The sequence below is a fragment of the Chroicocephalus ridibundus genome, chromosome 1, assembly GCF_963924245.1.
Source record: "Chroicocephalus ridibundus chromosome 1, bChrRid1.1, whole genome shotgun sequence".
Taxonomy (NCBI): Eukaryota; Metazoa; Chordata; class Aves; order Charadriiformes; family Laridae; genus Chroicocephalus; species Chroicocephalus ridibundus.
In genome coordinates, this window is record NC_086284.1 from 68884088 (window position 1) to 68900641 (window position 16554).

Below are 16554 nucleotides of genomic sequence, written 5' to 3' on the forward strand. Positions count from 1 at the left end.
GATGATATGGCAGCTGTTCAAAGCAAGTAAATGATATCTATCCTGCTGATATATTAAGCAAGGATTTGGAGGGTGGATGCAAAATCTATGCAATATTATAATCTACCAGATGCCTTAAAATTCTTCAGTTCATTAAAATTTTTTAGCTCTGATGTACAGTAGAGTTATAAACCATCCAAAGAGGATGATCACTTAACCAGATGCTACTACGATTCTAAAAGCATGTCAGTAACTACTCAAATTTAACCTACTAAATCTCTTTAAAAAAAATCTAAAAAGCACATGGAGTTTTCTCAGACTGTTGGCATTTGCGATATTAAGTACTACATATTAAACACAAATAGAAAACAATATGATACCATGACTATGATACAGTCAATAGAATAAGACAGTGGTTCAATCAGTGGAGGCACTTTTTTTTAAAAATAAGATTAGTTAATAGCTAAGTTAATTAAAAAGGGAAAAAGGTAGAAGACTTCAAATTATTTACTAATGATGCAAGCTACAGATATAAATGCAACAATATTTAACATGCGGAAAACATATAAAGGATCTCTGCAGGCAAATCTATACGCAACTAAAAAACACACCTCAAAATCACATAAGGACCGTACAGTCTATCTTAAAAGTTAGAAATGCGTGTTTACTGCAATCAGATTTCCATCACTTTCCTTAGCAGAGACTTCAGCTGTGACAAGCTCCAGTGTCAGGCACCACATACCAGCACTGCCACAAAGGGAAAGTAAAAGCTGCAACTCACCCAAGTATTTCGGGTAAAAATACTCCTGTAGGAGGGAAAAAAAAAAAAAGGCAAAGATTTATTGAACAATATTTGCTTCTATTTTCATGCTATTTAAGAGCTGCTGTTAGCTTGGTGGTCTTGCACGCAGTTGTTTAACAAGGTCTAAACATCAACATCAGTTCTAAACTGAAAGAGGGGAGATTTAGATTAGATATTAGGAAGAAATTCTTTCCTGTGGGGGTGGTGAGACACTGGCACAGGTTGCCCAGGGAATTTGTGGCTGCCCCATCCCTGGAAGTGTTCAAGGCCAGGCTGGATGGGGCTTTGAGCAGCCTGGTCTAGTGGGAGGTGTCCCTGCCCATGGCAGGGGGTTGGAACTAGATAGTCTTTAAGGTCCCTTCCAACCTGAACCATTCTGTGACTCTATGATCCTCATTTCTTCTTATTCAGAGCCAGAAGCAGCACAGTATCATACATGGATTTTGACTTTAGAAAAGGAAAGAAACAGTAGCTCCAGTCTGAAGGTATTTTTTGATGACAGCTGACCTGGTAAGTGGCAGTGGATGAGCGTGAAGCCACTTACTTACCCAAGAGGTAAAGGTGCTGATGGTGGCATGAGGTAGGGGAAGGAAGAGAAATCTAGGGACAAAACCCCAGAGGGAAAGTACAGAAATATTTAGTCACCCAGTGCCTCCTTGAAGGCCTTCTGCTGATGTAGGACACAGGCAGCACCCTAACACCATAAGCACTAAAATGGTACCTTTTCATCTTACAGTGAGCACCCTACAACTTACAAGCAGCATCCATTGCCATACCACCCACTCCATCACATCATGGAGACTGCCCACTCAAAGAAGTGAAGGCTGAAAGTTTGCAAGTGAGGGGAAAATTGACTTTCATTGACCTAAAACTGGACTGCAAAAGGCACTCCCACTCCTCTCACAGTGCACAACCACGTGTTACTGTTCCCTACCGTGCATCAACAAAGTGTAGGCATGCGGCAAGGGCAGCACTTTGCTGATGTGATGTGGATCTAAGCTTGCATGTCAGAAAAATATTCAGCCTGGTGAGGCCTTGCCAGTCACATAATTGCTTGCAGCAACACAGAGAAACAGCAGGAAAATACAGATTGGCATAAGCTGATCATTAAACCACGTTCTTAAAAAAATACAAAAATTCATGGCCAGGAAAAAGCATTTCTTTCCAACTTCACTTCATACTGGATTTCATAATGTGTAAGTCACCAGTTCAAGTGCTGTTAAAATTGTAGTTAGGGTGTGCAATGAGGGAAAACTTGTGGATTGTATCAGTGCCTATTTTTTTTTGTTAAAATAAACCATTTCTCAGCTAATTATGAAAGCATATGCATAGTGTAAATCTTTTTCATGCAACATAAGCAACTTTCATATAACACTATCTGCAGTGAGATTGGGACAGTAAATATCTATTCTACAAAATTAATTTGGTCTATCTTGGTGCAGGATTTGAAACTGTTCTATTTTCTCCTCTTATTACAGATGTTTGGATAAGCTCATGCATATGTACAGACATGTGAATACAACAGAGACAGGCACACACCGTGATTCAATTTGACCTGGACTGTCTAATGCAACCAATTGGTTGACAAGGTCATATAAACTAAAAGTTTTGCATTGCTGTCATCCTCCAGAAAAATCAATCGCTTCTGGCAAATAAGCTCCAGTTACTGACATGCACCATGTAAATATTCAGTCTAAATCACAAGAGCATCAATAAGGAAGCAGAAGTAGCTTACACTTACTCTAATTTCCAGTTCTGACCTGAGGGTAACAGGTTTGGTATCTTTTGAGGTTGAACAACTCTTTGGGTTAACAAACTGAGTGTGGAGCTCAGAATTCACTCTCTCCCTCTTTCTTTTTTTTTTTTTTAAGGTTTAGTTTTGGAAAAGATAAGCCAAAAACACACAGTCAAAATAAAACTAAATCTAAACAGTCTAAGTATTCAGATGAGTGTCCAGCTGTGCTATAACCACAAACTGAACTTCCGCCAGCACTTGAGAAAAAGATAACGGCATGTGATGAAATATTCCAAACATCTTTTTCATTATGTCCCCTTTATTCAATATACGTCACAAGAATGTGCAGATGTGTTTAACCACCAACAGGATAATTTAGACACTGGCAAGAACAACTTTTTCTGCACTCACAGGACAAGAAATAGGAGATTTCATATTCATGGCCACGAGCCTAATTACTCCAAATCAGTGATGGCAAAGGCATAAAACTTAATTTTCTCCTTGACCTCTGATGAATGAGTTGAATGCCAGAAAAGTTGTCTAGAGTTTACTTTTGAATGAAAGATTAAAGCAACTAGTTATTTTCATTCCACAAATAACCTTCCAAACGCAAAATGACTGTATATTGATTCAATGCCAGCTGAAAAGCAGAAGAGTGAAACTCCAAGACACTGTATCACCACAAGCTCCATTTCACAAGGTACACAACAGAGGTAAGTGATTTTAACAGAAGGCTAATAATAGAAATTTAACCCTTCTTTCCCTTTTTTCCTCATTTACGTATGTTATACAAAACTACCTGCTGATCAGTAGCACCTCTCCAGGTCTAGAGGACCTGATGATAATACCATTCTAAAACAAAGCAACGCCATCACAGGTTCTAACATTACTCATTCTTGTATGATTAACTTTTCATTTTTGTCCGTAATCAATTTTCCTTACAACAGGCTTCTGGAAATACAGTGACGATGTATTTCCATTCAGCCAAAAGATTAATCAAAAATGAAGGACAAATGATCTTCCACCTTGAGTAAAGGAACTTGCTCTAAGTGAAAGTAGCAGTCCCTTTTCAAAAACCACTGATGAGAAGTTTTCCCAGTTAAAAATTCAAGTTTTGCCTAAGCCGTAGAGAAAAATAGCCAGACATGCATTATTTCTTGTGTGTGAGCGCTCAACTCTACAACCCCTTTCCAGTCTTCTGTGCTGTACTGAGTCTTAATGACCCACAGATGTCAGGGAAGATGAAAACCCTAGACAGGGTCAGGTCCCTGTTGAAAGTCTGAGACTCATCTTCCCTCCACCAGAAGTCTTCAGTTGTATTTTCAGGATCCAATAAAAATGCCAAGGGAAGTGCTTTGAGGCTTGCTAACAAGGAGTTAGCAAAGATTCCCTGTCACTACTTTGCTGATTTGTCAACTAGTCACCTTCAATTTCAGGCTCACCAAACACCTCACCATCCACAAAGCCACTCGGTACCCACAGGATCAAAATTCAGGAGGTTATTTAACTGTGACCACTGTGGTTGCAAAACTCAGCACAGAATTATAGTAAGTGTTAAATTTTCAGCTTGGACTCCAGTAAAAGAAGTCAACAATTGAATGCTGTCAGCCTTTCCCCTTTGGATTTGCTTTCCTAATTACTGCTGAAAATAAAAGCAGGAGCAATGGGCTTTTTAAAACAAAAAGCTATAAACAAATGCATATTGGACATAAACATCCTTTGGATAATCTGTTGTACAGACACTGACCTCACGAAGCTTTCTAACCCATCTGTCCAGTAGTCATGTCCCAGTGCATGCAAAAGGAAGACAACACCTTGCCAGAAGCACCAGCCTCCACAAGGGACCAACCTTCACAAATGTAGTTCCAACAGTTCCAACCTCTGTGCCTGCTCCTACCAAGAAAATCTTAATGTATTTGCACCCCTGTTTCTTGTGACCCAACACGCTTTCTGTCTGACTGATTCCCACATATGAAGCAGTACGACTGGGACGCCAGAAGCTTCAGTTGTCAAGGGCCTGGCATCAGGACACCCACAGCCTGCAGACTGCATGAGTATGAGTTACACACCACATGTCACGTGCCACCAGAAGTACAGCTCAGCAGAGATCTCAGGTAAAGAGGGAGAAATAGGAGAGGCTGGGAAATGCCTCACATCTGCAACTCTCCGACCTTTCAGTGAAGTGGAAAGTACGGCATGAGGCCAATCCCTCCAGCTCGGTTCCAGAGACCTTTCCCTTGCTGTCCAGGAGACAGAGCCGTGCTTTAACAGAAAAGATTTAAGCTCTACAGCCCTCACCCCGTCCACACGAACACACGTACATGCTAGAAGCAAGTCCTTCGATGCATTAAACACAATTATTGGTTTCCACAACAGTAGTGCAAGACCTAGGAGTCCATGCTTTTATTTTAGGGTAGAGTGACACCAAATACTTTTTCACGGGGCTAAGAAGTTCCTCTCCCACCTACATCCAGAGCTTATTCCTACCCTTATAACACAGGCACTATAACACTTAGTGTGGGTATATAACATGAAAAGAGAGCATACATTTAAAACTGTCCTCAAAAAACCAACACCAATAAACTCCCCCCCCCCCCCCAAACTCTAGGTTGTTCATTTTTATACTTGTTTTTATTTCCAAATGTTAATGGTTGCAGTGAAATAGTTAAGAACAGTGGAGCCACCCCCACAATACCCTGCATTGAAACAACCCAGGAGAAGGTAAGAATTCATGGCAGGGCTGTGGAGTTGAAGGGGCAGGAGTACCTATGCCAGCTTCCCTGCCAAAGGAAACCTACAATGTGACTGGGGTCACCATCTATTTTCTACTCTAGGGCCAAACTCTCCCTTAATGGTAAAATCCAGAAGTTAGTGAAATTATACTGGGTATGCATTAGTCCTGCTGCATGTTTAGAGAAGATAGAGGAACACCAAATCAGAACAGGCGTTAACATGAGTCACTGTATAAAAATATCCCTTCTGAAAAAATAACAATGACCCCGTCTACACCAGGAAAATGTTCTCGCTGTTGCTAAAAGTCATTGGCAGCACTGGAAATCTCAGCCAAAAGGGCCTGCCAACTGCTTCTGTTTGTTTCGCTGGAGTACTAGGTCAGGTAAGCCTGATCAGCACCGAGTCTACTCAAAATCAGGTTTGAGCTGTAGTGGCAGCAGATAAATATAGTTTATCATCTGATAGGTTTAGTAGTTTATCCTCCTTACAGAAGGACTGTTCATGGTCTTGGGCAACTGGCCACCGTTGGCCCTGCCTGAGCAGGGGGTTTGGACCAGATGACCTCCAGAGATACCTGCCAACCTCAACCACCCTGTGATACTGCGATTCTGTGACTGCAGCACTGCTAACACTGGAGGATCTCTCAGACTTGTATTAGCAATGGTAATGTCTAAAATGCACTTTCTTAGTTACCTAGTTACCTCTTAGAGAACAGCAACAGATCCCACATAATGCCCTTTTTCTCATTTCCATATAATCACTCTCCCTTTTCCTCTTTCCTTCAGGACAGAATGTTTGCCTTGGGCATGGCCTGACCTCCTCGTTTATAAACGTTCCATGTTTCCACACTGCAGGCCTGCACTGTCCTTGCAAAGAAATGGCCACTCCCAGCCATAATTGGCTATAACTTAGTGTTTGACAGTTGTTAACTGTTATAACCTGAGAATGCAAATCTCATTAATGCGTTTTTTTAAACGCATTTATGAGTTTTTTAAACTCTCTCTGCATTTTTTAAAACTCAGCCCTAGGCTTTTGAGGCATAGCAAATCTCATGCTGAATGTTTAGGCCTTCTTCCCATACAACATAATTAAACAGTCCTGCAATTCAGAATTTTAAATATGTAGAACCTATAGTTACAGAAGTTATGCTCAAATCAATGCCATGTTGCTTGCACAAACTTTCCTTCTCATTGTGAGGAACCCTAAACTCAGCCAGGTTAATTTGCTTCCTATTTAGGTTTGGGGAGATCTGCATTCTCCATGCAAGGGGCAAAGAGAAGTTCTCTCCACAATTTGGCAAGTGAGGCTTTAGAGAAGCAAGCAGGCCATGTTACAGTCCAAAAGCAGCCTCCAAGTCTCATCTCCTGACACCAAAGTTACAGCTGCTTAGGGCAGCTTTTAGATTTTGTGTCCATTTGCCAAGTATTCACTTCCCACTGTCCCAGCTATTCTGGTGCACAGAGACTGTGACTGCCCCTTCCACCACGTTGTTGATCTTTCCCAACAAGAAGCATTCAAGACCACACGCTCCAGTATCACACATTTCACAGAGACTCGGCATCTCTGCAGAATCCAGAAGTCTGGAAACAAAAACCACCTACTGTCATAGCTTCCCTTGCCCCTTTCTGAGGGGCAGGACTATTTCCCAACAGCTTACTGAGGTGCCACTTCAGCAAAAGATGTTGCTCTGCAATGAGGAAGAACCCACCAATGATCAGAATGCACAATAACAGTAAAAGAAGTCATGAAAGGGAAGAAAAGAAGAAAAAAAAAAAAAGTTCCTGTATGTCACAGCCAAGCAAAACACAGATACTTCACATTTGTGAAGATGCAGGGGGCACACAGAGATGATTTCTGTATGCAGCCTGAGGCGGGGTTTGATTGGACAGTAACGGTGTGAAATGGATGTAACTGGTGCCAAGGGCCAAATATTCCAACAAAAATCATTTTTAGAGTGATTCCAGTCAGTTGGTTGCATGTGCTTTTAAGTCATTCTTGACACAACCCAATCAGGAATGCCTCGAGGTTTCCTCCACTGCTTCAGGATTGAAAGGCTACTTTCCCTCCAGCTGTATTAATGTGCAGCTGGAAAAGAGGATCCCAATTTGATAACACATCTTCACTCATTGTTGCTTGTCTGAATCCTTACTTGTTGCAATAGTCACGATATTTGTACGTGTGGTTAAACTAACACTCACTGAGAAACTTCAGTCAAATTAAGCAAAGCGGCATCTGACAAAACACCTAGCATAAATGAAAGGTTGTCTTCCTTCAACATCCTATATTATACCATTACTCTGCAATTATTTAAGCCATATTTAAAATAGACGATATATCCCATCCAACGTGATTTAAATGTTTATGATCTCTCTTACAGGCTCTGTAACATTTTATCCACTGAAGTGACGTAATACTGTATTTTTCTCCTTCCTGTAATCTAATTATAGTGTTTCTTAGGATTTTGTTTACCTGCAGAGGTTGCAACTCACAGGAACAGCCACTTTAAGGCATCGCTGGATTTGGCCTTAGAGAGAACCGGCAAGTGAGGAACAGGGAAGTGACATCTGAGACAACACTTGGCCTTTGTGAGAGAATCTGTTCTCATACTTCCCTGTTCATTATTTTAATAACTAAGTAACTTTTGCTTTTCTGTTCCTGTCCTAAACGCTTTCTGGAATTGAACTAGGATTCTCTGTTCCAGGAGTTGGCCAAACATGGTAGCTCTCCAGATGCACGTGATTTCGTACAGTGCAATCACGACCCATTCTCCTTTCACCTCTTCATTTATGCACCCTTCTGTCCTGGCAGGCATGCAGAGTGAAGACAACACCAACACTTGTCCCCCTCCCTGCGTATCCTCCTTACTTTCCATCTTTGCTCTTCCTCTGGGTTCCACTACTGATGCTCAAAGGAACAGGAAGAACACAAATAAATATGGGAACCTCCCCACAGACACGTGCGTGTGTGAAAAGCCTCTAAAACAAAGGGTCATAACAAAACAGTGATAAAGGTACAGATCTGGAAGGGAGACCTGCTGAAAAACCTCAGTTAGATTCTCCAAGGCTTGGTTATTCATTCACTCCTTCGACAGCATGAGCTGTGACGACCCTTTCTGCTTCTCCCCTGGCACCTGGCCTTCCCATCCTAAACCTACGCTGTCATTTGCAATGTGTTGGCGCAACCCTTTGTGAAGGTGTGTTGTGACCTGGGCCAGGGAACTGATCCAGCTGCAAAATGATCATTTTCCTCTCCAGACCACTTTTTTTTTAGGTCATTTCCTTAAATCGGTCCATGCAGTTACACAAATTGCTGTGCAGGCAGTGTGAACAGAATAGGCAAAGGGGTTGCCTACACCAACTAGATCAGATGAGCTGCCAAATGTGAAACCAAAACCTGAAAAGATCATAATGTGAGTGGAGGAGAAGTAAACTGCTAGAATCTGTTCCCCCCCTTTCCAGTGGTTCTGTTTTCAAATCGCCGTGGTTTTAGCCATTTAGCACTTGCTGAATTACTTGACTGGGGACTGAAGTAAGAGATAATGAACATTTTTGCTGCTTCTTTAGTAACTGTCCTGCCCCAAAGTTTTCCTCTCTTCATACCCCAGCTCTGCGTCCCACAGTCTCCAGAGCAGCCGTGCTGTCTGCAGCTCCCTTGCTATCCCCATTCTCAGTTTCTTCTAAATCTCTGATGCTGATTCCATTCTTGTGCTTCATACTTCCTGGAAAGTAATTGCTTGTAATTCATTAAGTTCACATAGAGTCTGGAGCACACATGAACCACAACTGCCAGTTTATACAGATTCAATGTTTCTCTTACCTGATTCTCCTGCAGCTGTACTAACAAACTCTGTTTTAACTCCCAGGAGGCTGCTCCGCCTTTTTTAATTTAAAAAGAAAATTAAACGACCCCTTAGTCACAAAACAATTTTCTTCATTTTTAATTGGCTTTTTTCCCCCTTGCACGTATTTATTAAAACCTATTGTATTCCTCTAAAAAACCTGACTTATTAACTTTATCTGCTTTTTTCATTATCTTCCTTCTTGACCTAAATCTTCAATTTGCCATTCTTGGCATCTTTTTCCATCCTATCTTCAAACAGCACCCCTAGTGTATATTCGCCACTTTTGTGTCCTCTTGTTCCTTCCCTCCCTCTGCACAGGAGGTTTCGCGTGTATTACTTTTGGGATGCGGTGTTTCAGTATTTCCAGGTCTGCTCTGAGCTTCTGGGCTAAACTCACACGAGTGGCAACAGATGAAGATCAGGCAGGTATGAGTCCAGCAGTTGATGGAGCTGTGTCTGCTTCCACCAACAGCAAACTTTGCTCACCCTTCTCAATAACTTTTGATAAAGCAGCATTTAGCTAATAAATGTACGACCTGCCTTCTAAGGCAGGCAGGAGTATTTTTGTCACCTTCCTGCTACTGAACTCCACCACCACAAACGCCGTGTCTGTGCCACCAAGTAGACAGATGCCTCCGGTTCCACCGTCCCAATCTGCTTGCCTTCCAGATCAGTTAGACCCACTGGAATTTGGTACGACTCTCCCATTCTGTGTTTCCTTTATGAGAAAACTACAGGGAGAAGGAAGAAAGAGAAGGGAGACCAACTGGTGCTCACACAGGTCTCATCCCAGCAGAAAACTGGGATGCCACTGTGGCATACATCTGGGCACCCAAACTTTTCTACTTCAAGCCGCTCCTGGACAAAAGTCAAAATCTCTGCTTACTTCCTTTCTCAAAATCTATTAAGCAGGTACCACTGTGCCTGGGAATCCATCCTTCCATATACTGAGTCCAAGCAGGTTAAATCATCAGCACAGAGTTCCCTGGTAACTCTTTCCCTCTCTCAGATGAATTCCGTACCAACAAGAAGAGATACAAAAATTTATACCGCCTATAAATCTAGCCATTCCTCCACACTCTGCCAAAATGCCATAACAAAGTGGTATATTGAAAAGAATTTTCACAGCAAGTAAAACCATATTTTTGACTGGATCTAGAAAGGAATATTCTACACAGGGATAATGACATGTCTATTTAAAGATGATATCAGTATTTTTCAAGTCTAGACTACACAACATTCACTAAATTACTCAAAGAAATTTTATACTGCTTAACTCCTCTCCTCCCTCTACATGCCTTCATACTTTTCTGATTAGTATTTGCAAATGTGTATCTACCTTGCTATTCTTAGAAATAAGACCTAAGCATTGTCCGCCAAGCACCCCTCCTAAAAGAGCAGCACAAAGTTTGGATGACTCTAGTCCATGCGTGCAGCTCATCTGTGTTATCATGACCATGTCCCATAATGGAACAAATAAAGAAATAATACCAACGAGCCAGTAACACTATGAAACACAACCAAACTGACCATTATCACACCCTATATATTGCTTCATCTGCATTTTGGCTTCTTGATAAACCCAGCCTAGCAGAAAGAATGCTGACATTGCTGGATGCTTTGTTAGGGTCAATAATTTTCAAGACACGACTGCAAAAAGCCCCAAAAAGCATGGTCTGGTCTCGCCACTGCCCTTGCCATGAGTGGGCGACTGGACTAGATGAGTGGACTAGAGACCTCCTGAGTCCCTTTCAGCCCGAGTTACTCTGTAATTCTCTGCCAGTGTTTTGTGTATCTGACAAGCCATAAATTTTAATGGGAGTTTGGATGCAAGTTCCTCAAAAAGCATGAGAGCTTTTCGTGTGGATGCCTGTGAATCAGATGTTCATCCTGCACACGTGTGAAAACCAGCTGGCTTTCCACGGTACTCTGCTGAGGGACAAATCCATAAACAGTAAACACAGGTGGCCAGGCTGACCTACGTCAGTGCTTCTGGTGGGCCTAACAGCTCTCCAAGTATTCAGCACGGCAATTTCAATGGTGCAGGAAGACCAGCAATTCTTCAACAGCCGCAACAGCAAGCAAGATGCGCAGTGACAGATGCTGCACTGATAAACTAGAGTACCAAATGATAAGAGGCTGCATTCAAACACATTCCCTGCGCTGAGCCTTTCAAAACAGAGAAACTCCCTGCACAAGGACACGTTTTTGCCGTATTTATTCTTTAGTGAAATCCAACGTTTCCAAGATCAACAGCAACTACACTCCCTTCTGCCCTGTGTTTTACATGCTTGGATGACCACATTTTTAGAGCAGGTCAACCAAATTCCTGAGCAGTTTATCAGTTGGTTAACAAGCTGTAATACCTTGACTGCATACCAAGGTCAAATATTTCTGCAGTACTGCTTTTTATAAGGCCTCATCAACATTTTAAATAAGATAACTTTCTTATCTCTATATCCAAGATATTTTGCAACTTCATCCCATCTATCACACCTAGCATATCTTTTTAATAGATCACATTTAGAAACAGTCCTCATACCTACCATGAACATGTTTTCCATCCTTATTTTTTTCCCACCATATTATCTTTTCATTTTTCTGTGAAATGAAAATTATTGCATAAATGAAATTACAAAACAGGAACCGTCCCAGAATTCTGCAATAATATCTAAGGATAGTATAATCAGCTTCATAAAAAAGATAGGCTGCAAGACCCATTAACCTAGGCTCACACTTGTTTTTACCATGTATAGTCATACAAATGGCACAGACCGAGTTTTGTTCTGCCTCTTAAAAAAAACCCCAATCTAAAAATGTTTCAATTGATCTTCCTTCCTCCAGTCTGGGCAAGCTGATATTTATATTTTCCGTAGCATAAAAGACAAAAGCTGCACTGGCCGGCAAATGAATGGCTATTTAGCCCCGCCTAATACACTATTCTTAGCAGTTGATGCAACTAACCACACATGTGGTAACACCCGCATTCAGGTTTCAGAGAATGTGTATCTCCTGCTGACGGCTTGCAGATGTTGCTTTGGAAAGCTCATCACTGAAGCAATGGAAGGCACCGAAAATGGTGCTCTGGTATAGGTAAACAACATCTCATTCCTATTTACTGGATAGACCAGTAAATAGACCGTTTACCTACACCAGAGCACTCTTTTTCCTTGCCTTCCATTGCTTCAGTAGGTATCTTTCCATTAAATGTCATTCTTGGCTAGATGTTATGATGGGCTGGATCAAGCTATGGTTTTACCTGGGAAGCTTCACGCAAGCTACACTACGGCCTTGCTTCGTCTTACCTGGACTTCTGGTGCTATCTGATTGAACTCTTCAATGCAATTTCATAGCACATCTTGAAGTCACAGGTTTGGAAATCAGGCCTTGAAATTCTCTTTACATAACTATAGGAGAGTTAGGAATGGCAAGGTTTGTAATGAAGACATACATTTCATTAGGTCTTCCGATGGGGGGGACAGGAAGACGGACAACACGTTTGTGCTCACATCGCACGCCTTTCTTGAGGTCGAATAGAAGCAGCAAGCTATTAACTAATCTCAAACTAACCCGCAGCTGTCAAAGCTGCAAGGCCATTGCTCCCATGGGACAGTAAACAGACAAATGCCCACATTCGTGCTCATCTGGTGCTTTAAAGCATAAAACCTGGGAGATGTAACAGCACAGATGAGAGGTGCAGTGATGTGCTCCCCACGGCTTGCCTACTACAAGGTTAGCCACAGGGCTCTGCGCAGGACAAAAAGTGCCGTGGCTGTTTCTTTCTGTTATGAGCGAAGTAGTTCATCTCTGTGACCAGATCCATGCAGGCACAGACAAAAAACTCAGCCTTCCTCAACCAAAAGGAATCATCGGCTGTCAACAGCAATCTGTACATTTCCCCCATCGATAAAAAGCCCTCGCTTTACCACAGCACGGTCCAGCTGCAGCCTGACAATACGCTGAAGCGTGACTGCAGTTTCTGTAATTCCTCAAACTGTTTTATCAACAGTTTTCATCTTTCCTGAGTCAAGTCTGTCTCAGCTAGCTTCCTTCTTCTGTCAGTGACCAGGACAGGACGTACAAGGCAGCATCAGTGAAATGACAGCATGACAACTTCCTCGCATTTAAGAAACACTTCCATTGCCTCAGATGCCTATTAATACTCTGTCCATCAAATCCACAGACACTGCCGGAGGAGCAGTCACCTCTTCATTACAAAGCACTGAAGGCTTCCAATGTGTAGAGCAATAACAGCCCGCATACATGACCCCTGGCACCATGCATTAGAAAACTGCTACTGAACAGCAGCTGCTGCCTTCGTGTCACACACTGATTGCAAAATGGATAGGGAGGGCCATAAATCCCCCTGACAGGCGGTGGCACACTCGCTTCCCAGTCAAACTGAAGCAAAGGAACAGCAAGGAGCAAGATATACTGCACGTAAAAAGCAAGTTCACAGCTCTTGGGAGGTTTGTGTCTCAGAAAAAGCAGTATCTTATGTCACCGCAGTGACCTAAAAGTGTTATAAAATATGATGCTTTGGTGTAGAAACACATGTAAAGTAAGCAAGGGGACACAGACACTAGAAGCTCACCTAGCCTTAGTGATCTTTCTTCAGAGGTTCACAGAACTAGAGAGAGACCTAGCAGCAGTAACGAAGGAAATGCACCAAAAAAATCAAAATCACTTGCAATGACAGAAAGCTTGTGTTGTCCTGCAAAATCTACTTACATGGCATGACTGGATCAAAAGTCCTGACACATTTACACAGCCTCCCACCTTCTAAACTGATCTATCAATGCATGGCCTTGGGCTGCTTTCTTGGCCAGGAGTGAGTTAGCAAAACTGGTGACCTCAGATCTCCTTTTTGCCAGAACGCTACAAAATCGCATCTGGGATCTTTTTTTCCTGCATTCGCTGCTGTATGGTGAATATTTATACTGGGCTCAAAGTTACATTATCCAACATGAACATGGAAATAGTTGTGCCAGCCCCTCTCACCACATGACAGTTATCCATATTCTTTACAGGACAGAGGCAAACACTGCTGCATGCAGATGTGATTACATGTACACGTAAGAGGTGTGCCATTAAACATTGCCTGGGCAGGTGCTCCTCATTAAGCTCTAAATTAAAGATTGTCAAAAACAAAAGCCAGCGTGACAGTGGTTTTGCCGTAGTTACTACTGCCTTGTGACAACAAGCTACTGCACCGTCTATCCAGGGCTGAGCCTGCTAACGAAGCACGCATGTCAAGACTTGTCTGACTGAAGCATAAAACATCTCCTCAGATGAGTCCCTCCCTCGCCTGTGGTGTGTGTCTCTGCATACACACATATACACGCACACTCTCTCTCTCTGTCCTATCTTCTCCCTAGAGCATCATACCATTAACAGGAACAGGCTGTGCAGTATCAAGCTTCGGTTGGACACCAAGAAAATCCACTTCCCACTGCTAAATCAGTGCCAGATAATCTCTGCAATGAGAACAGCCCATCCAAAACAGCGTGGAGAGGAGGTGTAAAGTAACTGGAAGAGTAAGCCAAGCTTTAGTAAAGCTGCACAACTGCAGCCACATGCTGGCCAAAGTGAGAAGACGACTGAAGTGAAAGTCAGGCTTGAAACGACTGGGAAAGTCAGCGCCACATGCGGTGTGCGGGCTGTTACTGTGTGAATCCACGCTTAGTGTTAGAAGGGCAGTGGTACCACATTCCCGTACACATGCTCTCGGGCTGCCGTAGTGACAGGTCCTCAACGTACTGATTCCAAAACGCTGGCCAAGCTGAATACGGCCCAAAAGGATTAAAGTGTGTTTGTGACATACTACTTCTGTGGAACCCCTATTCAGACATATGCCACAACATTAAGGGGATTACAAATACATCTGGGATGGGAAGCTGAAGGAAAGGTGTCCAGACAGAGAAGCCACAGCAGTATGTTGCACTGGTCTTGCTTGATGGATTTATGCCATGGGTGAACAGGGCCCTTCCACTCTCCGGAGACAGCAGCCATGCCAGCGGCTGGGCTGCTCACCCAAACCATCATCACCCAGACCGTCCTCAAGGTGGCATTTCTAACTGGACAGCACTGACACAGCCCTTGCACAGCCTGAGTGCTCATTACCCCGTGTGGCTCCCAGTCATTCACCTAATGGTTCTGGTTCCTCCTCCTCCTCCTCCTCCTCCTCCTCCCAGCGGCTTCCCCAGCTGTGCAGGCAGCCGGCATCCAGCTGCAGATGGATGGAGGGATGGAGGGAGCGCAGGGCCAGACAACCCACCCAAATCATCCGCCGTGGCTCTGCGCCCTTACCGTCTCGGGGTCGTTCTCAAAGACCTCCCGGGCCTCCTCCTTGCTGCAGTGCTCCTCCACGCACTCCCTCTCCAGGTGCCCTTGCTTGGTCTCCTCGAAGATCTGGTACGCTCGCCGCTGCCTCTGCCGCAGGAACTGGGCAGCCTCCGGGGCGGGCAGCAGCACGTCTGGGCCACCGATCGCCGGGCCGGCGGGGGTTGCAGGGGGGAGCGGAGTAGTAGGAGGAGGAGGATGAGGAGGAGAGGCGCAGGAGGAAGGGGAGGCAGCGGTGAGCAGCTGAGCCCGCCTGGCCGCTCCGTACCCCCCGCCCCGCACACCAAACCGCCCGGCCGGGGAGGAGGGAGGACGGAGGGACGGACGGACACCCACCTCCCCGCCGCGGGGCACCAAACCCCCTCCTCACCCGGCGACCCCCCGCCCCGCCCGTGGCTCGCCGCGGCCTCTCCGCGGCCCCTCACGCCGGTGACTCCGCCGCCGCCGCATCGCGAATCTGCGCATCCCCCCCCCGCCACCTCCACCCTCCGCCCCAGCAGCTCCCGACCCCCCGCACGCACACGGGGGGCGCTGGGGGATGCTCGGCGGGCCCCCCCCCCCCCCCCGCCGCTCATCCGCAGCACTCACTCTGCCAGGAGTCCGCCGCCAGCAGGACGAGCAGCAGGGCGGCCCCGAGGGGCGCCGCGGGATGCGGCATGATGCGGCGGCGGCGGCGGCGGCGGCGGCTGGGGCCGTGCCGGGGCGGGCGGTGTCGGAGCGGAGCGGGGCGGGCGGGCGGCGGCGCCGGCGGGGAGCGCGCTGCTACTGCGGGAGCGCGGCGGCGGGGAGCCCAGCAGGGGAGCCGGGGAGCCGCTCGCCCGTCCTACCCAATCGCTCGCCAAGTCGCCGCCGCGCAGGGACACACCTCGCGGCGGGGCAGCGGACCGGCCCCGCGTACCTGCCCGTGGACGAGACGCCGCGGGGGGGTGGGGGGGGGGAAGGGGTTATTTAAGGGGGGGGTCGGGCCGATGGGCGGACAGCGGGGCCCGGGGGGGAGGCGACGGGGAGGCTGCGGCCGGACCTCCCATCCTTGTAATGGCTCTGGGGCTCATCACAGGAGAGCGAGAAGCTGGCACCAAACCCAGCCCAGTCCTGCCTAAAATTAGAAACCCGGGCTCTCCC

General features: G+C 45.2%; 1 protein-coding gene across 1 annotated transcript in view; it reads right to left on the reverse strand.

The window, feature by feature from the left end:
• The window catches only part of GAS6 (growth arrest specific 6), a 43032-nt gene extending 26696 nt beyond the window's left edge, over positions 1-16336 (reverse strand). Inside the window, exons 1-3 of the mRNA XM_063338373.1 lie at positions 16021-16336; positions 15400-15566; positions 761-785 (exon numbers count right to left, since the gene is read on the reverse strand). Coding sequence (XP_063194443.1) covers positions 761-785; positions 15400-15566; positions 16021-16090 — 262 coding nt within the window. The 5' untranslated portion in view covers positions 16091-16336. The remainder of the gene's footprint in view (positions 1-760; positions 786-15399; positions 15567-16020) is intronic.
• Between the last annotated feature and the right edge of the window lie 218 nt (positions 16337-16554).